The sequence below is a fragment of the Leptodactylus fuscus genome, chromosome 9 (genome assembly GCF_031893055.1).
Source record: "Leptodactylus fuscus isolate aLepFus1 chromosome 9, aLepFus1.hap2, whole genome shotgun sequence".
NCBI lineage: Eukaryota > Metazoa > Chordata > Amphibia > Anura > Leptodactylidae > Leptodactylus > Leptodactylus fuscus.
In genome coordinates this window covers 35,304,994-35,327,462 of record NC_134273.1, presented here as the reverse complement: position 1 = coordinate 35,327,462, position 22,469 = coordinate 35,304,994, and the positions used below count along the sequence as shown (strand labels likewise).

The 22,469-nt window shown below is 44.0% G+C and overlaps 1 protein-coding gene across 2 annotated transcripts; it reads left to right on the top strand.

Annotated features, from left to right (window-relative positions):
• Nucleotides 1–736: 736 nt before the first annotated feature.
• Nucleotides 737–6,466, top strand: CNBP (CCHC-type zinc finger nucleic acid binding protein). Of its 2 annotated transcripts, none has more exons than XM_075287208.1 (5): nt 737–859; nt 3,350–3,493; nt 3,663–3,725; nt 5,136–5,334; nt 5,527–6,466. In XM_075287208.1, exons 2-5 carry the CDS (start codon nt 3,367–3,369, stop codon nt 5,642–5,644), a joined length of 507 nt encoding a protein of 168 aa, XP_075143309.1. In that variant the 5' UTR covers nt 737–859; nt 3,350–3,366; the 3' UTR covers nt 5,645–6,466. The 2 variants fall into 2 exon arrangements, with proteins under 2 accessions (XP_075143309.1, XP_075143308.1); XM_075287207.1 differs by having other exon boundaries at nt 3,633–3,725.
• The last annotated feature ends 16,003 nt before the right edge of the window (nt 6,467–22,469 follow it).

Here is a 22,469-nt window from a genome sequence, read left to right as displayed (position 1 = left end):
CAGGCAGCTTAGTGAGATATGTATATCTATATATAGCGCCCCTGTCCTTTTAGGACACATATATAAATACACTACACTTTATTACCACCGAATTTTTCACGTTTTTTCTCTCACAAATCTAGTTTTTAAGCCATATTGCTGCCTGCAGCTAAACACATGAGAGGAATGCATACATTTTATGGCATGCAGCAGTCACTGACTGCCCTCAAATACAACACGTGTAACCCTACGCTCATGCACGCTGTTACACTACGACAACAGCTCAGAAACCAGTCAGCTGGTTATAAAAAGCAGAAAATGGCGTCCCCGCCTGACTGAGGTAAAATGACAGGTCAGAAGGCGGGAACCTCCCCAAAGCGCGCCTCGGATCACGTGGGCGGAATGTACCATTTAGCTCTACTGTCCGTGAGCACACTGTACACGCCGAAGCTGCACGGGGATAGGGGGGTAAATAACAAATGCGCTGGTTAATAAAAATCTAACGTGAATACAAAGCTTGTATTTATTCATATTATAATAACAGACACATACTTTCTACCCGACATAACGTTTTACAGTAGAGTTTGCTGCAGTGTCTTCGTTTTCCTACCTACGTTAAAAACCTAGACCCCCATACTGTATAACTAAGTGGTTCTTTCTAATTGACAAGCGACACACAAGCTTAACTATGAGCGGGCGTGGTCTTGTGGGCTATACGCCGTTTGTGATTGGCTCTCGGTAAGGCAGTGGCTGTGCGTATTGGAAGCTGATTGGTTGGTTCAGCAGGGGCGCCGTGCGCAGCTCGACGGGCATTTTGGGGTCGTGTGCAAACCGCGTGTGGCGCAGCGAAGAGGAACTGGAGATAAACAGCAGCTAAACGGTGAGTAAGAGCGCGGGTGTTGCGGGAAGGAGTCGGGGTGACTGTGGGATTCGGAAGAGGTAGGGAAATAAGCGCTAGGCCTTACGGCGGGAGTGCGGAGGTGCTGTCAGCTGTGCTAGGTGTACGCTGAGAGGAGGGGGCGCGGTGCTAGGCCTGGCCGCGTTATGCTCATAGAGACTGGGTATTACGAGGCACGCTCTGGGATTAGGCCATCGTGCAGGTTATTGGCGGCGCTGCCTCGGTTGTTCCCGGTGCTGCGGCCTGCTCCTCCGCGCATCCTGCGGCCTCCGTCCTCCACACTCACGTGTTCCTGGGGCTGAGCACGGTCTATGCGCCGCGTGCTATTAATAACTTCAGCCGCGGTCGTGCTGAGCGCAGGAACACGTGCTGCATCGGCTCTTCCATATAAGGGTAGGGGGATTGGGGTCTCGTGCTGGACATCCCGGGGGCCTGCGCCCCCAAGCCTAGGTTAAGTAGCCTCCGATTATCGGCGGTTTGCCGTTTGTTGGGGGGGGGGGGGGTTAACAGAATTTTTAGTGAAATCTTCCTAAAGGGTCTTGTACCTGGGACCCACGCCGATCATAAGTCACTAGTGTGAATGAAGCTGTAGTGCACGTGTGATCACACTGGGGACTATTCACACAGGTGTCTGATCTGTTCTTGTAGTCCCAGTTGCGGGTCCCCAGGGATCACTTTCTCACCCCTTGGGTTTAGAGTAGGTGTTATAGAATATACAGACTGCTGAGACTCGTGTCTCTAGAAAGAAGGGACTGTGGTCTCTACAGAAGATTAAGATTTTAAGCTGCGTTCACACCAGTGTAGGCTTTCCATGCGGGAATTTAGTTTCCTCTCTCTGCTTGTAAAATGCTGCTCTTTTCTTTGTATTTTTAGCCCTTTTTGGGTGGAAACCATGCAGACACCATTATAGTCCATGGGATCTGCTGGTAACTGCTTTAAGCGGACTAGGTTTCCGTTTGGGGTGGGGGGGGGGTCCCAAATTGATTGCAAATGGAAACCTTTATGCAGATATGAACCTGGCCTAAGGTGCCTATTGTTTTGAGCATTCCATGGTTTATAGTAGATGATAACCTGCACTAAAGGGGTTTTTGGGATCTTGGCAGAAGTGAGCACATGGATCCTACCAACGTGATCTTTTGATGCAGTGATATATTGAACTCAGAGCCCGTCAGTGTACCCGGAGAGTTCTGGATCTAGCAAATGGGATAGGTTCAGTTCAATAACTCCTATTGCTGTAGTCCCATCATGTACTTGAGATGTTTAATTTATTAGATTTTATAGATGTTAAAAAAAAAAAAAAAAATCCTGAAGACAAATCCATGGGAGACTCATTCTAAAAAGTCTCCTGGAGCGAGGTGGTTTGTGACTATCCCACTGAGAGAAGAAAAGTGGGTGGGGACAAGGGGTGTGGCTAAAATATCAAGGTGCTGCATGTGAAACTTGTCAGGATGCAACATTATAAAAAGTGGGAAAAATTGATTTTTTTTTTCTCACTCCCGCATGGGACAGTATAGAAAGTAGACTGATGTCTGACATGTTAGAATAAAAGCACCTTCATGTAACGAATGGCTGGTTCTGCTGCACAAGTCCTGTAAAGTACATACCCAAAGGTTTCTTTTAGATTTCCTGCATCTCGGGTTACATTTGCATCTGTTTAGTGAACGCCCCTTTTTATATACCACTCCCCTCTTATTTACATGCCACTGAATTTCGTTTAGTTATTCACATATCAGCAATCCTCAGATGGATAGTGTACAGTGAGTGACGTGTCCATTAGCCTATGGCAGGATGGCGTGGGAACAAAATAAAGTGTGCAAGTTAACATCTATAGAGATGAGCGAATAGTGTTCGATCAAATATTACTATTCGGTCGAATACCACGCAGGAAAATTCCATTGAATTCAATTCAAAAACCTCCTCGTCCTGCTACTTCCTGAGCTTGGAGGATCCAATGTGTCGAACTTTGGTTTTCATGGAAACTGGAACAACATTCCCGTTTTTTCCCATAGACTATAATAGTATTCGATCGAATACTACTCGCTCATCTCTAGTCTTGAACTTATTTTGCAGCGCTAGTCACCTTCTCCACAGTCTTCTATTGTTTTACACCTCCCACACTGGTTGGGCCAGATGTAAAGCAGCTCAGGTGACTGCTGTGCCCAGTGGGACTGAGCAGTTCGCCGCACTTCATAGTGGCTTATAATAGTTTTGTAGCAGAAGTAACAATGCTACAATACAGACTGATAAAACCTAGAGATTTGGGATAGGAATAGTCTTAAAATGACACTTTATTTGGCAGCCCTTGATAATACTCAGCCAGGCTGATGTCACAAAGCCAAGATTCCCTTGTAGTTTGTCAGGGGGTTGGATGTGTCTTATTTTTGCAATCTGTTCTTGATTGTAGCGAGAATGCTAGTTTTTTAGTTTGCTTGTGCGTGCTATGTTGCTTAGGATTTTTCTTTTTCTTTATAGAAACCTACTCTGAAAACATGAGCAGCAACGAGTGCTTTAAGTGTGGCCGTTCTGGTCACTGGGCTAGGGAGTGCCCTACTGGTGGTGGACGTGGTGGTCGAGGTGGAAGAGGCCGTGGACGTGGTGGATTTAACTCTTCAAGAGGTAACATGATTTTTATTTGTTTTGGGAGGTTTCCTGCTTTTGGCTGCCATATACACCCCTTGGCCCTCTTTATTTTTTTTAACACCTTTTATTGCTTTGCAGTTTTATTAATATACTTTTTTTTTCTTCTCCAATTTAGGGTTCCAATTTATTTCTTCATCTCTTCCAGACATTTGTTATCGTTGTGGAGAGTCTGGCCACCTTGCTAAGGATTGTGATCTACAGGAGGATGGTGAGTGCTGCTGTAAGGTGTATATTGACGCTGTACATTACTGCAGGGCTGTAGAGACCAAACCACAGACTTCAGCTCCTTTCCTTTTCCACCGTCCCAGTCAGACTCCTTCACAAATGGCTGTCGGCCACAATCTGACAAGAGCAGCAAAGATCTTCTATTACAGGGGGGAGAAGCTAGAGATTGAATTCATATGAATTGTCGTTGCACAGATATCTCTGCCTAGTTTCTTGAGCAAAGTACTGAGGTGCTTATGAAGACGGCCCCTTCTGACCTGTTGATGTATAGTTTAAAGGAGATTTCAGTTCTGTGCCAAGAGCCCATGGAAGATGAGAACTATACCCCTGATACTTACCACTTGTTCTTGTGGAAGTTTTCGCCACATGTAACCACTGAGGCCAATCAGTGGCTTCAGCAGTCACAGGAAAGGGTCCAGGATCTCACTGATGACGTTCCAAGTCCTTTCTTGGGGCCATGTGTGGCAAGAACTTCTGCTGGAACAAATGATGAGTATCAGGTGCTATGGATGGTAAGAGAATTGGTGGTATACAACCCCTTAAATACTGCAGTAAACCGTAACATCTAAAGGGTTAACAACAGCACCGGTACCATCACAGTTCATGGTGGATACCAGAAGGTGCACAGTACAGCCTGGGTGAAATGACAAGGACTTACCTCCTTTTTCTGATCAGTTTGTAAAATCATAAATACTGTTGATGCAATAACCTTTGAGAAAATAATATTTTGCCCCTATATTGGTACAGTGTATCTGATTTACTTATCAATGTCGGTAAAACTGTCCTCTTGGGCCCAATATGGGCCATCATATGACAGCTCTGTCCCCGTATAAGCCTTCTGTTTCTGTAACTGTAAAGCCTGGTGATGTGATCCCAGCCTAATGCATGTAGTCAAAAGCTGCGGCATCCTTTCTTTAATCTTCTAAGTATCATTGAAGGCTTTGGGAAGTTTGTTGTTGCATCATTCACTTACCTGGTAAATGCTGGAGATAGACCAGTGATGTGCTTGGATTTCTCAATAATTCCTAAAGGTAATTGCAGTCAGACAAATAAGTTTAGTGAACAGCTATAGGTGTATAGCCACTGTATAGTGTTCAGATTACTTTACGGTGCGCGTTTATGGTCTACACCTTCCAAAATGCTTATCTGCCGCAAGCTCTGCGCAGACATTGAGCTGGCATGTAGTGCTAAGAGTCCTTTGGATGTAGCTCTAGGGTATAATGCATGCTCTGACTTGTGATCTGTAGAAGTAAAGCAATTTCTTTACTCTACTTGTTACTTAGGTTAAATATCTAAACTGAAGTTGACAGACAGGCTTCAGTTTGTTTAATGTCTGCAAAATGTATGAAATTCCGTATTTTAATGTATTTGCCTTGTTTGGTTTGTTTTTCAGCTTGCTATAATTGTGGCCGAGGTGGACACATTGCAAAGGATTGCAAGGAGCCAAGGAAAGAGAGAGAGCAGTGCTGCTACAATTGTGGCAAGCCAGGTCATCTTGCTCGAGACTGTGACCACGCTGATGAACAGAAATGTTATTCTTGTGGAGAGTTTGGTCATATCCAGAAAGACTGCACCAAAGTGAAATGCTACAGGTAAGATGTCATTGTCCATGTCATGACAACAATGTCCAGCCTGACCATAGGGTTTCGTGGGGCTGGAAATTACGGCTATAATGTAGACACTAATGTGAAGGTGTGTGTGTGTGAGAATTAGCACTTGCCTTGTTTCTGTATACCATGTATGTTTCTTTATACTCTAACAAATCTACTTCTAATCTTTTATAGGTGTGGAGAGACTGGCCATGTAGCCATCAACTGCAGCAAGACCAGTGAAGTCAACTGTTACCGCTGTGGGGAGTCGGGGCACCTTGCACGGGAATGCACGATTGAAGCTACAGCTTAAATTTCCTTTGTCGCCCCTCCTTTTTCTGATTGATGGTTGTATTATTTTCTCTGAATCCTCTTCACTGGCCAAAGGTTGGCAGATAGAGCTAGTCCCAGGCCAGTGAGCTTTACTTGACGTGCAAAAGGAGGAAAGGGTGGAAAAAAACGACTTCCTGCATTTAACTACAAAAAAATGTTTATGTTTAGTTTGGTAGAGGTGTTATGTATAATGCTTTGTTAAAGAACCCCCTTTCCGTGCCACTGGTGAGTTGGGAAGAAATGAATGGGAAGAGTTGAGTCAGACCAGTAGACCCTTCTCAGGTTTATTGTAGCACCTGTGCAAAAGGGAGAACTGCTACTGGGAGAGTTTGTGAAAACTTCTGCAAATTTATAATTTCCGATGGTCTCATTGTCTGACCTCAGCTGTTCTCGACATCAACTACATCTGTATCGGGCTAAGGCAGAGTTAACACGTCAATGTCGGCGAGTGGCCCTGTGTACAAATCTGGCAAGCGCGGCCACTAAGATAGAATCGGAGATGCAGGTGAAAGAAAGATCTGGAATTTTTTTGTTTACCTTTTCATGGAAGTAATGAGTAAAACCCAGAACATGCATCAATGAATATAGCGAAAGTAAGCTGTTCAGGAGCTGCAGAGAAATGTTTTCACAGAAATCAAGATGTTATTTTTGTATACTATATCACTTTAGACAACTGTTTGAGTTTCATTTGCTTGTAATCAGTTTTTAAAGTCAGAGGGTAAAAGAAACTGAAGTCCTGGAACATAGAAATGTAATTTTAAACTATCAATAAAGCTGGAGGAGGAAGGGGAGTTTGCCTAAAGTCTTGTTTCCATTCACTTCTTTATTCTAGTATATTGTGGCCCTCTTGTAAGATTGCTGTTAATGTCCATTATCCTGGTGAAGTTTCCACATGGGTCATATATGGGGCGGGTTCACACCTGCACCCAGTCTCCACTTTCAGGTTTCCGTCTTCTGCTGATACAAACTAGACAGGAGACGGAAAGCCGGTGGTCAGTTTTCAGACCCATGCACATGAATGGGTTTGCAAAGTGACCGTTCATGAGCGTCTGCTGCCTCTCTATGGTGAAACTTTGTTTTGTTTAATCAAAGTCCTGCATGTCTGACTTTGTTCAGTGAAAAAAAAAAAAAACTTTCACAGCGGAGTGAATGGGTTTGAAAACTGACCGCCGGGTTTCCGTCTCCTGTCCAGTTTCTCTGAGTAGAAGACGGAGACTGGACGCAGGTGTGATTCCTGCCCCATATTGGTTTTCTCTGAAAATAAGATGGGATGGGTTTTTTTTTTTTTCTCTCCTACAAAAAGGGCTAAAGCTTATTTTTGGAATTTGTCTTATTTTTCAGGCACCAGAGGCAATCGGAATCTTTTCTGATTTGTTTTGTTTAATATAACATTTACGGTTGGGCTCATCAGCATGATTTTGCTGATAGAGCCCCTTCTCGCCTGCCGAGCGCTTCCAATAGAAGCGGGGGGTTAAGCGGCCGCTGGCAAAGTCTGCCTGCCGCCGCTTTCAATAACATATAATGCGCACCGGACTGCGGCTTATAGTCCGGTGCGCCTTATATATGAACCGAAACGGACTATAAGGCGCTCATGGGCAATGCGCCTTATAGTCCGTAAAATACGGTACCTATTCTTCACCATAATGTCACATGACATAACCTAGCATTGTAGGTGCTGACTAACTAGTGTATTTAGTTCAAGCCTTATTCCACAAACCCTGCGAAATCAATCAAAGGTTTATTTTTCAGGTAGGATTTATTTTTGGAGAAACAAGGTAATCCTAATTGCCACAATGGCCTTGTGCACAAGAAAAAGCCATGTGTTAAGCAACCTGTAACATACAGAGTCTTCTGGCTGTGTATTTTGCCATGTGACTTTATGAATCGGAGTCATCCATACACAGAATCTAATTCAATGCATCTTCACAATAACCAGGATTCAGTCTAGGGCTATATAGCTACCTGGGCCATGATGATGGTGATCATTGGTCGCTCAATGGGAGTCTATCAAAGTTGCTGTGTAACACTATCTTTAGACAAAGTGCACAATTACTATACTAAGTAATGTTCAAGTCTCAACTTTTGTCATTTTCTTACTTACATGCCAACTAGTGTATATTAATGTAGTCCATCCACTGAAACATAAATGAGTAAGGGCTGGTATTTTATATCCCAGTTTTGGACACATGCACACAAACTATATATAACCATTCCTATTTTCTAAGTTCAATCTTAAATGTTGGACTTGGAGTAAACATAATGTAACTTGAAGTGAGACACCTGATGCAACCAATCTGTCCCAACACACCGCTGAAACGTTGTATTGTGTTACTTGAGCGTACAGGGTGTTGAGAATATGTATTTCATATTCATGGATAAATACATTGCTATGTAGGGTAACAACCCATTTGTGAAGTGGTAAGTATATAATCATGATATGCTAATAAATGTAATACATAGTTTCAGACTTCATACACTAGTCTACAAATTACATGTAAAATACCAGACAGATATTCCAGATTTAACCCGGCTTGGTATTGAAACAATGTCTAAATTTGCCTCATTCAGCAAGTTATAACAGATGCGGATTAGCACTGAATAGAGTTACTGTGCTGTATAAATGTGGTGTTACGGGAGTATTTGTCTGTCTCCTGGCGTAATACAATAAACATCTAGTTTGTAAACCATTCCAACAACATACAGTCTGCTGAAAATGATCTGAAAGCAAAGTGGGGGGTTGTCAAGTGTTATTTTACTGTAAACTTGCTCACAGTTCAGTGTGGCCTGTAGATATGCAAGTGATTTCTTCCTATTTTAAGTACTTTCTTGTGTGAACAAACACCAGTCTAGGTAAGGCCTGGTTTACATCTGTGCATGGGTTTCTGTTTGGGGACCTTCCCCCAAATGGAAGCCTAGTCCACATTTAAAAAAAAAAAAAAAAAATGGTTACCTTAGAAAACCCATGGACCCTATAGGCTATAACGGGGTCTGTGTGGTTTTTGTTCAGTTTCCACACGAGAAATGCGGCGTGACAATTGCTGCTTGTAGGAGTTTTCTCTCAGCTTTTTTCATGCAGAGAGGGGAATGGAATGACCTGAATACAGATATGAACCGAGCCTAATCTGTATTCCTCTAATTTAGTAATTGTGGCCAATCTTCCTAAGGGTGGGTTCACACCTGTGCCCGGTCTGCACTTTGCAGGTTTCCGTCTTCTGCCCGAGAAACTGGACAGGAGACGGAAACAGCAGTCAGTTTTCAAACCAATTCACTTGAATGGGTTAGCAAAGTGACCGCCCGTAAGCATTGTCTTCTTCTCTGCGGCAAAACGTTTTTTTTGTTTTGTTTTTTTTTAACCGGATACAAAGTCGGACATGCTGGACTTTGTGTCCGGTTAAAAAAAAAAAAAACTTTCGCCGAGGAGACCAGAAGACGCTCATGAAAACCCGGCAGTCAGTGTCCACCCGTAAGCAACATTTGGTGGTCTCAGCAAAACCGTTTTTTTTTTTTTTTTTAACAGACACAAAGTCCTGCATATCCGACTTTGTATCCAGTTAAAAAAAAAGAATAATGTTTTGCCGCAGAGAAGCAGAAGACACTCATGGGCAGTCACTTTGCAAACCCATGAAAGTGAATGGCTTTGAAAACTGACTGCCGCGTTTCCGTCTCCTCTCCAGTTTCTTGGGCAGAAGACAGAAACCCACAAAATGGAGACCGGGCGCTGGTATGAACCCGCCCTCAAATGTGTATTTCCATGCCCCTGATTTACTAAAAAGGTATGAGATCGACGATAAATTTGAGGCAGAGGATGGCAACTGCAATAGTGTCTTTATAATAGGTTGCTGAAATGTGCTTTACATTAAGTTCTGTTATTTTAGTGTAGTGGGCGGGCTAGTTAGGGAAACAGGGAGGGGGTCAGCTCTGAGTGAAGCACAAGGCATCATGGTAGTTGCAGGAAAACAGGAAGCTACCCATGTAAGCAAATGCAGAAGATGCCTGGAGCTCCTGGAGAAACCCAGAAAAAAGTCAAAACACTGCTAAAGATATTTGGTTGAACTTATTAACCGATTAACCTTTAAGAAGGTCTGTTTCCTTATCCACTTACTAAGCTGCCCACCTCCTCCTTCAATTGTGCTATATTTGTCTCTATATTCAGCCTCATACATAGAGCTCTATGGAGCAGAGAGGGGTGAAGTAGAAGGGTCCATTCACACGGAGGAAAATGGTGAGGAATTTGATGTGGAAACTAGAGATGAGCGAACACTAAAATGTTCGAGGTTCGAAATTCGATTCGAACAGCCGCTCACTGTTCGAGTGTTCGAATGGGTTTCGAACCCCATTATAGTCTATGGGGAACATAAACTCGTTAAGGGGGAAACCCAAATTAGTGTCTGGAGGGTCACCAAGTCCACTATGACACCCCAGGAAATGATACCAACACCCTGGAATGACACTGGGACAGCAGGGGAAGCATGTCTGGGGGCATAAAAGTCACTTTATTTCATGGAAATCCCTGTCAGTTTGCGATTTTCGCAAGCTAACTTTTCCCCATAGAAATGCATTGGCCAGTGCTGATTGGCCAGAGTACGGAACTCGACCAATCAGCGCTGGCTCTGCTGGAGGAGGCGGAGTCTAAGATCGCTCCACACCAGTCTCCATTCAGGTCCGACCTTAGACTCCGCCTCCTCCGGCAGAGCCAGCGCTGATTGGCCGAAGGCTGGCCAATGCATTCCTATGCGAATGCAGAGACTTAGCAGTGCTGAGTCAGTTTTGCTCAACTACACATCTGATGCACACTCGGCACTGCTACATCAGATGTAGCAATCTGATGTAGCAGAGCCGAGGGTGCACTAGAACCCCTGTGCAAACTCAGTTCACGCTAATAGAATGCATTGGCCAGCGCTGATTGGCCAATGCATTCTATTAGCCCGATGAAGTAGAGCTGAATGTGTGTGCTAAGCACACTCATTCAGCACTGCTTCATCACGCCAATACAATGCATTAGCCAGTGCTGATTGGCCAGAGTACGGAATTCGGCCAATCAGCGCTGGCTCTGCTGGAGGAGGCGGAGTCTAAGGTCGGACCTGAATGGAGACTGGTGTGGAGCGATCTTAGACTCCGCCTCCTCCAGCAGAGCCAGCGCTGATTGGCCGAATTCCGTACTCTGGCCAATCAGCGCTGGCCAATGCATTCTATTAGCCCGATGAAGTAGAGCTGAATGTGTGTGCTAAGCACACACATTCAGCACTGCTTCATCACGCCAATACAATGCATTAGCCAGTGCTGATTGGCCAGAGTACGGAATTCGGCCAATCAGCGCTGGCCAATGCATTCTATTAGCCCGATGAAGTAGAGCTGAATGTGTGTGCTAAGTACACACATTCAGCACTGCTTCATCACGCCAATACAATGCATTAGCCAGTGCTGATTGGCCAGAGTACGGAATTCGGCCAATCAGCGCTGGCCAATGCATTCTATTAGCCCGATGAAGTAGAGCTGAATGTGTGTGCTAAGCACACACATTCAGCACTGCTTCATCACGCCAATACAATGCATTAGCCAGTGCTGATTGGCCAGAGTACGGAATTCGGCCAATCAGCGCTGGCTCTGCTGGAGGAGGCGGAGTCTAAGGTCGGACCTGAATGGAGACTGGTGTGGAGCGATCTTAGACTCCGCCTCCTCCAGCAGAGCCAGCGCTGATTGGCCGAATTCCGTACTCTGGCCAATCAGCGCTGGCCAATGCATTCTATTAGCCCGATGAAGTAGAGCTGAATGTGTGTGCTAAGCACACACATTCAGCACTGCTTCATCACGCCAATACAATGCATTAGCCAGTGCTGATTGGCCAGAGTACGGAATTCGGCCAATCAGCGCTGGCCAATGCATTCTATTAGCCCGATGAAGTAGAGCTGAATGTGTGTGCTAAGCACACACATTCAGCACTGCTTCATCACGCCAATACAATGCATTAGCCAGTGCTGATTGGCCAGAGTACGGAATTCGGCCAATCAGCGCTGGCCAATGCATTCTATTAGCCCGATGAAGTAGAGCTGAATGTGTGTGCTAAGCACACACATTCAGCACTGCTTCATCACGCCAATACAATGCATTAGCCAGTGCTGATTGGCCAGAGTACGGAATTCGGCCAATCAGCGCTGGCCAATGCATTCTATTAGCCCGATGAAGTAGAGCTGAATGTGTGTGCTAAGCACACACATTCAGCACTGCTTCATCACGCCAATACAATGCATTAGCCAGTGCTGATTGGCCAGAGTACGGAATTCGGCCAATCAGCGCTGGCTCTGCTGGAGGAGGCGGAGTCTAAGATCGCTCCACACCAGTCTCCATTCAGGTCCGACCTTAGACTCCGCCTCCTCCAGCAGAGCCAGCGCTGATTGGCCGAATTCCGTACTCTGGCCAATCAGCACTGGCTAATGCATTGTATTGGCGTGATGAAGCAGTGCTGAATGTGTGTGCTTAGCACACACATTCAGCTCTACTTCATCGGGCTAATAGAATGCATTGGCCAATCAGCGCTGGCCAATGCATTCTATTAGCGTGAACTGAGTTTGCACAGGGGTTCTAGTGCACCCTCGGCTCTGCTACATCAGATTGCTACATCTGATGTAGCAGTGCCGAGTGTGCATCAGATGTGTAGTTGAGCAAAACTGACTCAGCACTGCTAAGTCTCTGCATTCGCATAGGAATGCATTGGCCAGCCTTCGGCCAATCAGCGCTGGCTCTGCCGGAGGAGGCGGAGTCTAAGGTCGGACCTGAATGGAGACTGGTGTGGAGCGATCTTAGACTCTGCCTCCTCCAGCAGAGCCAGCACTGATTGGTCGAGTTCCGTACTCTGGCCAATCAGCGCTGGCCAATGCATTCTATTAGCCCGATGAAGTAGAGCTGAATGTGTGTGCTTAGCACACACATTCAGCTCTACTTCATCAGGCTAATAGAATACATTGGCCAATCAGCGCTGGCCAATGCATTCTATTAGCTTGATGAAGCAGAGTGTGCACAAGGGTTCAAGCGCACCCTCGGCTCTGATGTAGCAGAGCTGAGGGTGCACAAGGGTTCAAGTGCACCCTCGGCTCTCCTACATCAGAGCCGAGGGTGCGCTTGAACCCTTGTGCACACTCTGCTTCATCAAGCTAATAGAATGCATTGGCCAGCACTGATTGGCCAGAGTACGGAATTCGGCCAATCAGCGCTGGCCAATGCATCCCTATGGGAAAAAGTTTATCTCACAAAAATCACAATTACACACCCGATAGAGCCCCAAAAAGTTATTTTTAATAACATTCCCCCCTAAATAAAGGTTATCCCTAGCTATCCCTGCCTGTACAGCTATCCCTGTCTCATAGTCACAAAGTTCACATTCTCATATGACCCGGATTTGAAATCCACTATTCGTCTAAAATGGAGGTCACCTGATTTCGGCAGCCAATGACTTTTTCCAATTTTTTTCAATGCCCCCGGTGTCGTAGTTCCTGTCCCACCTCCCCTGCGCTGTTATTGGTGCAAAAAAGGCGCCAGGGAAGGTGGGAGGGGAATCGAATTTTGGCGCACTTTACCACGCGGTGTTCGATTCGATTCGAACATGGCGAACACCCTGATATCCGATCGAACATGTGTTCGATAGAACACTGTTCGTTCATCTCTAGTGGAAACCCATTGAAGTCAACGGGAGGCTTTTTTTTCAGCACTGAAATTCCACACCAAATTCCTCACCATTTTCCTCCGTGTGAATGGACCCTATTTTCCTGCCAGTTGATTTATTGTCTAATTCTGTGCAGTATCAGCCTCTTATCTACAAATTAGCAGTGTCTTTTCTATCCCTCTCCTCTCTTCACAGATTAATATCTGGAAAGTAACCAAAGCCTACAAATATTCCTTTAATAAAAATATATTGCAAAGCTTCATATATTAACCTGTACTATCCATTTATGAAAGGTTGTTTATAACTGGAGGTACATTTTAGGCACCCAGTCAGAGAGAACCTACTCATAGCAATGAAGGCTAGAGTGGGCAATGATAGTTATACTTGATTTTTATTCACTATAACATACACAAGTCTACCTAGCTCCTTGTTCACACAATATGTTCAGTGTGGCAGATTTACATTCATTCTTTCTATTTTACACAACTGGGTTGTCAGTGACTTAAGATGGCTATATACATGAAAGAAAAGTTATCTGAAACCAACAATACCCAGTAATATGCTTGAAACTCTGGATCTAGTTGAAAACGGGAGTTAGCTTTGTTTTTAGGTCCCATGACTAAGACTAGGTTCACCCTAGCTCTCGGTCTCTGATGGGGGTTTCCTTTCCTCTTGAAATATGTGGAGACAAAAGTCCTGTTTGCAATATTTGGGCAGAAACCTGGGTGTACCCCATTATAGTCTATGGGGGTTTATGTCTTTCTGCAGGTAACCACTTTATAAGCAGATTAGGTTAAGTGGTCCCAAGTGGACCCGATGAACAGAAAGCCGAACGCTAGTGTGAACCTATGTAAGTGTACTTCCGATGTGGGAGTGAGTTTGCAGCAGAATGCACTTGGAGACATGCATTCATGTCTATGGGAGCTTCTGATCCATTCTGTTCCAATGACACGGGTCAGTATAGGACCTGCTCTATAATCATTTGTGTCATCCGAAAAGAACGGATCAGAACCCCCCTGTAGTTGTGAATGCACTTGGACATCACCCTGGACTGTCATCTGCGTTCATTCCACTGCAAACTTGGCCCCACATCAGAATCACACTCCGTGCTGTCTATGGGTCCTTACTCATCCACCCAGTGGGAATAGCTACGTTGTCCCTACTCGTGGGGCACTACCAATATTTTCTGATGATAGCAAAAGAGGTATTTTTACTTTAGACATTTAGATGTTATCCTCAGCATGCCATAAATGTCTGATAGATCTCTAGGACTTGCAATAAGGTCCCCTGACCCCTGTCCTGTCTGGTGCTGCACCTGCGATCAGCTTTCTCCAACCACCCTTCATTGCTCTTACATTTCCAAATAGTTGTTTGGCCTCTGTTTTGTAAGCTGCCATTACTGGTGAATGTCTAGGCTTGTTGTATAATCACAGCATAGCACTGAGGACAGAAAATGAGTGACTTATATTTATTGCTGGTACTGCACATTTAACTATGGAGCCACACCTAGGCTGCGAATCTTCATTGTTATTATCACAGCAGCATTTATAAAAGGGGAGGAACATGCAGTAGTTACTTGGTACACCTGACTCATTGCCACTGGGGCGTTTGCAAGAGAAGAAGCTAAAATTGCAAAGAAAATTGTTGGCGTTTGCAGATCTCCATAGAGTAAGCGGCTCAAACTCGGCCGAGAAAAGGGGCCACACGTAGAAAAAATTAGACGGGTTTCATTTCTCTCAAATTCAATACAATACTAAATTATTGTTAATCAATTAGTTATTTGAACTCCTGTAACAATAACACATTACTATGATATTACTGCAAGGATAAACTTACCTGAAATTTACACTCAATTTGATGTCCCTCAACAGTGGCCGCCCGTACTATTTAATGTCCCCCAGAGGTGGTCCATACAGTTTAATGTCCCCCAGCAGTGGCCCTCTATAGATTAGTGTCCCCAAGCAGTGGCCCTGTATAGTTTAATGTCCCCCAGCAGTGGCCCTATACAGATGAATGTGCACAGTAGCTCCGGAGGGAGCACTACTGTGCATTCACCGGATTTCAACCAATCGGCTTTGAACCGCCAGAAGAAGATGAAGCTGGGGAAGAGGCAGGATCGGAGGGCATCGCCAAAAGAAAGGAGAGGTAGGCATGTCAGAAGATGACGTCGGATCGTGCATCACCGCCCAGGGTGCACGTTCAGATATGATTTACATATATGGTTTTATAGTTTTATTTTAAAACGGGACGGGGGTTTAACCCCTTCCCGACATGCGCCGTAATAGTACGGCGCGTGTCGGGTCTGTAACTATGGCGACCACCCGGGAGCCGGGCGGCCGTCATAGCCGCCGGGTGTCTACTGCTTTAAGCAGACCGATCGGAGGCATTAACCTCTCCGGCGCTGCTGTCAAAGGCGCCGGAGGCGCCATTTTCCCGGCGGCGCATGGGCGCCGCCATTTTGGCAGGGATCGCCGGCTCCTGGAGCATGCTCCAGGGCCGACGTCACGTTGCCATGACAGCCGGGAGCCTTGTTAAAGGCTCCCAGACGGTCTGCAAATTCTCTCTTTTGCAGGCTGGTGTATACAGCCTGCAAAAGAGATGATGCTTTTTTGCAATGCATTGCAATGCATTAGCATTGTAATGCATTGCATTAGTGATCAGACCCCCTGGGGTTCAACACCCCTAGGGGGTCTAATAAATGCAAAAAAAAATTAAAAAAAAAGTAAAAAAAAATATAAAAAAATATAAAAAGTATTAAAAGTTCAAATCACCCCCCTTTCCCTAGAACAAATATAAAAGTAGTTAAAAACTGTGAAACATATACATGTTAGGTATCCCCGTGTCCGAAATCGCCCGCTCTACAAATCTATAAAAATATTTTTCCTGTTCGGTAAACGCCGTAGCAGGAAAAATAGTCAAAAGTGCCAAACCGCCGTTTTTTCACTGTTTTAATTCTGATAAAAATTTGAATAAAAAGTGATCAAAGCAATAACATTTCCAGAAAATGGTAGAACTAAAAAGTACACCCGGCCCCGCAAAAAAAGACGCCCTATGCATCCCCGTATACCTATGTATAAAAAAGTTACGGCCGTCGGAATATGGCGACTTTTAGAAAAAAAAATTTTTAACACAGTTTTGGAATTTTTTTTAGGGGTCAAAATGTAAATAAAACCATATAAATTTGGTATCCCTGGAACCGTACCGAAACACAGAATATAGGGGACATGTCATTTTGGCTGCACAGTGAACGCCGTAAAACCAAAGCCCGTAAGAAAGTCGCAGAAATGCATTTTTTCTTCAAATCCACCCCATTCTGAATTTTTTTCCTGCTTCCCAGTACATTATATAGAATAATTAATGGTGGCATCATGAAGAAAAAATTGTCCCGCAAAAATTAAGACCTCATATGACTCTGGGAGCGGAGAAATAAAAAAAGTTATGGGGTTTAGAAGGAGGGGAGTCAAAAACGAAAAACGAAAATCAAAAAATGCCATCGGCGGGAAGGGGTTAAAATAAGATTAGATGTGCCTGAATAGCCTTTTTAAAGGCTATTCACGCATATGTGGGGCTCGTACAGCAAAATTTTGCTGATAGAGCCCCTTTAAAGGGATTGTCCAGTATCAGAAAAATATTGAGCAACAAATGATATTGTTTGTATAATGAAAAGTTATATAGTTTCTAGTATAGTTTGTGTATTAGTTCCTCATGGGTTTCTAGACTGGGGGACATTAAACTGTACAGGCCACTGCTGGGGGACATTAAACTGTATGGGGACACTGAATGGAGGTCATTATGATCTGTGGGGACATTAGTGGGGGGCATTAAATGGTGTAGAGGTATTGCTGGGGAATATTAAACTGTACATGCTACTGTGGGGGGGACATTAAACTGTACAGGCCACTGCTGGGGGACATTAAACTATACAGGGCCACTGCTTGGAGACACTAATCTATAGAGGGCCACTGCTGGGGGACATTAAACTGTATGGACCCGTTTTATTTTAAAACGGGACGGGGGTTTAAAATAAGATTAGCGGTGCCTGAATAGCCTCTTTAAAGGCTATTCACGCATATGTGGGGCTCATACAGCAAAATTTTGCTGATAGAGCCCCTTTAAGGGCCCAAGATCTGAGCCTTTAGGGGAATGAATATGATACACTCAGCATGGAAGCAGTTAATGGTTGCTGGATAACGCTGTGCACATCTCAGTTTACACTTTAGAAAGTGGAACACAATCCATGATATATGAGAAGGTCCATCACAGCACCATTGCGGAGCATCTCTACAGCAGAAGCCTAAGAAACAGTAACAGGTTCATATACATCGGAAGTAGCACACGTAACATCAGGTAAGTCTTGTTATATTTAGAAGTCATTGTTATGTGGTCTATTCCAATGAGAATCTGCAACCATGATAGACTCATTTCACTGACTTCATCTGTATCTTATGGACGTAAAAATGTATTTATGGTTTATTTGGTTTTTTACTCAAATGAAATGTGGGATTTTATTCTTAAAGGAGTTTCCAGAGAATTAACAGAAAAAAAAAAGAAATATACTGAAAAGTAAGGGGTCCTAACATAGAAAAATGATAAGTATCAGTTCCTGTACGTGTCTGTTTCCAACACTACACGGATTCCTGCTGGTCTCTACTTCCTAATGTTACCCAGTACACAGACATTACCTGCTCACCCCATCACTGTCCATAGCAATAATCCTCCTCAATGACTGGCCGACACTAGGAAGTATAGACCAGAGGAGACATGGGGACCTTTGTATGTTGAGCAGGGCTTGGATTGGTGAGGGTACATATTTTTGTGTTAGGACTATTCAATTTTTTTTTTTTTTTTTGACTATTGCAATATATTTTGAGCTCACTAGAAACCCCCTTTAAAGAGAACTTGTCACCTGGTCTGGAAAGTCCAGTGACATACACCATCTGGTAGTTGGTGTCACCATAAGCATTTTGATGTATGGTTTATCCAATTCTGTTTAGCCATTCCGAAGGTATAAGCCCTTTTAGTGTTGATGCAGATTTGGGTGTAATGGACAAGTGGGCAGTAACACTGAGCTGTATGTCATGCAGTGTTACCTCCCATTTGGCTAGTATACCCTAATTTGCATCAACACTAAAAGGCCTTATATCTTTAGAATAACTGAACAGATTTGCATAAATAAAACACCAAAATCATCAGGGTGACTTCACCGATCAGATGTTCTATGTCATTGGGCTTTTCAGACCTGGTCAAAGATTCTCTTTAAGGCAAAAGACATAAATAGAGTTTTTGTTGCTTTTGCCTCTGCAGAACTTCAATTTCTTTTTTAGTTAAAGCCAGGAGTGAGTTCAAAAGGAATGAGAATGAGGAACTTCTCCTTCATTCTGGCTATGCCTTTGCCTTCCACTCTTGGCTTTGGTTCAATATCACAGCAAAACTGGCACCAAAATAGGAAAAAAAAAAAAAAAAAAACTCAACAAGGCTGCTTTATCATGACTCAGAAAACTGCCATGTAGGCCATGGATAAAGTTGCAATTTTTTGTGAGTGAGAATTTTTATGTCTTTTTGAAGGGAATATTATCTATAAGTAAATTTTTCATATATATATTTTATTGTATAGCTGGCTATACATGGTAATCATAAGATGAGTTTCTTCCCCTCCCCCTCTTCCTAAAGTGCCAGACCAAAGTTGGATATTAATCTCCAAGGGCCTGTCCTGGTATTGTTCCTGAAGGCAGTCTGGCCGAACAGTGGGCAGATGGTACATGGGTGTGAAATGGAGTTCAAAAACCACTTCATTCAGACTGTGCAATACAAAACCACATGATCTATGGAGCATGTTGCATATTTTTTCAGCCCACAGCATGCTCTTACCCTTGTGTCATTTTTCCATTGATCCTTGAGGTTGGGTTTATACAGCGCCTTTTTTTTGCTGAAGAACTGAATGCAGTTTTTAATTACAGCAATGACTAGTATATGACAAGTCTATATTACTATTCATCTCTGTATGCTAACAGCAAGTCAACCAGAGGTTTTCATGCAATGGTTGTTAGAATACAGGTGAAATGTAAAATGACATGTGCTAGGTATTACTGCAATTAAAAATCACACAATGGGTTAACCCGTAGATTTAATATGGTCGCTATGGGGGCATTCACACGGAGGAAGTTGGCGCTGATACTGGCACGATAACTCACGGCAGAATCAGCGCCGATAAAAAGACTCCCTTTGACTTCAATGGGTTCCTTTTTCCGTGCAGAACCCATTGAAATCAATGGGAGGCTTTTTTTTTCAGCGTGGAAAATTCCATACCAAATTCCTCACCATTTTCCTCCGTGTGAATGGACCCTAAGGCTGGGTTCACACGGGGTTTTCTGGACCAGATTTTGAGTCTAAGGCCACCTCAGAATCCAGTCAAAAAAACGACTAGCCATGACTGAATATCGGTGCACTGCATACACTGCACCGGCATCCAATCGCAGCATTTCACTACGAATTAGGCCCAAATGAATGGGCCTAGTCAGGAGGGAGTGTTGTGCCGCGGACTCTGCGGTGGATTGCGCCATGGAATCGGCCTGAAGAATGGGCATGTCGCTTCTTTTTTCAATGGGAGGCGGTTTTTTGAGCCACATTCTGACGCGGATTTTGTCTCAAAATCTGGCCCCAAAAAAACCTGTGTGAATCCAGCCTAATAGTAAGACCAGGGCCCCGCAGAACTGAAACTCTGCAATTTGCCTGTGGCGGAAACACTACAGGAAAAATCGCAGCGTTTTACAGTAATGGCAAAGTGGATGGGATTCTAGCAAATCCCATGCCCAGTTTGCGGTAAAAACCGGCGCGGTTTTGGAATTCGCAGCATGTCGATTATACCTCCAAAAACACTGGCGGTTTCCCCATAGGTATAATTGTAACAGAAGGTCTAGCACATGAATCAGCCTTGGCATCTGCAGTGTGAGGCTGCAGCCCATTCATTTGGGTGTAATCCGGAGCGGAATGCCGCAACCGGATGCCACTGCACCGGCATCCTGTCGCGGCAGCTGCGACGGAATGTGTACATACAGAATTCCGTGTAAACTAGCCCTTACATTGTCTTTTTTTTCTGGGGGTTACGGAAAAAGCAATGTAAAAAGTAATAAAAAATAAATAAATAAACCTCTCACAAAAAGTTACAGGTCTTGGAAAGTGGCAATGGGGAATAAAAGATGTTATTGGAAAAAGGGTTTGTACACTGTAAGGGCTAGTTCACACGTAGTAAAATAGTCAGGATTTTGACGCCATAGCGGATTTATGGTCCGTAAATACTGATCCCCAATCTGCATAAGACATGTCCTCATTGCACTAGTATGTCATCTGCAATCACGGATACTGTATGGTCCTCTACAAGGTCTGTGCCGCTATGGTGGCCAAAATAGGATCTGCTTTATAACTGGCAGCCTTTCAATACTGCACAGAAACATGGCTGCAAAAATTGCAGTCTTGCGTCTGGGCCCAGAGGTTGTGTGCATGTGGTCTAAAGTGGATCATTCACATGAGCTAGTTGATGGCCAAATGCTCATTCAGCTGAGAGTTTTCTCTCCCAACACCATCATAAACATGTATGCTAGGCTAAGCCATGTTGCGTTGTTTCCTCTGTTGAAAGTACACAAGTACTTGGGGACCTCTTTGAAGGAGGAAGCCTTGGATAGTTGTGTAGTTTCACCCTAAACCCTCGGCCTGTATAGTTAAATAGTGCACCCTCTAGTGAGAAAGATGGTGCTGGTGCGGAGTTGGGTAACCATATTACGAAAATATTGAATAATTGCTACATGTGTTCTTGATATCTCTATGTGAATGAAACATGTTACATAAATAGGGGTATTTGTTTCATTATCTGATGCTTTTGCCTTTTTTCTGCCTCACACACATCAGGTAATAGAAAGTGACGAGACATGGAGAGTCCATTTGCATTATGGGAAACAGATGTCCATTTGGATACTGAATCCAGTACAGACCCCATAGGTGATGAGATAGTAGTTGATCAGGAAGGTAAATGTCCCTCATCCCTGACAGAAGACGTAAACCAGCTTTTTGACAATTCACTCGAAATAAAGATGAGGAACATGATGAACCTGGACACCACTGGGCAGGATTTTGTGATTCTTCAACATTCTTGTGTAGAAACAGGCAGAGAAGAAGAGGACTTTAAATATTTAGAGGAAGAACCCAAAATGTGCAATGAAAAGACGGCCACGTACTGGACTGGCGGCAGTGCCGAGAATCTGAATGAGGAAGATTTTCCAACATTTGTAGCTGACACAGAAGTGGACATTGGTGAGACAGATCCTCACTTCAGGGTAGAGCTGGAACCAGTGCAAAATAACGCTAAAATTTACCTTCCTCTTAAGAAAACACTGAGAAACCTCCGACTCCTTGACCTGAAGCTGAAACACAATAACCAGCAGTTAGCACATCCAGAACATTCAGTATCAGAATGTAATAATGACTCAGCTTCAAGCTCAGACGAAAGTGATTCAAAGTTTCCAGAACCAAAAGAGCAAGATGAAAATCCTCCGGGAGATGACGGAGAATCAGACAACACATACTTGATTCATCTCCTTTCCCAGTGTCAGCTTAAACTGGAACAAATGGAGGAGCTCAAACATTACTGCAGAAGAGTCACGTGTAGTGTAAGTTTGACTTTCTTCTTTTTATAGGGAGTCGAGAGGGTACCAAGAAAATTAATTAATTTTCATCTGTAAGTAAATGAGCTGTTTGGTATATCCAAAGCATGGCCACTTCTTCTAGAGCTGCCGTTTTCCCCTGTGGTGACTGCACATTGGGATCAGATGGATGGAAACCTCAAGTGAAAATGGCACATCCAGGGTGCTCCAAACAGGTCATTTACATTCGCATCGAAATGCACTTTGACTGGAGGAAGGTATGGTCACTATGCGACGAACAGCCTCTACAACACCATATGAGTGGATTACAAGAGATTTTAGTAGTGGTAGACTCCCTTAAAAATGTCACACACAAACCCCTTTAATATTAATCTGTTAAGGAGGACTTAACAGAGGGTTATAATGTAAGGTCCCATGAATGCAGAAGGAGGACCGATTACATAGCAGAATACACTCGGATGACATCCAAGTGGTCATTTGAGTGGCTTCTGTCC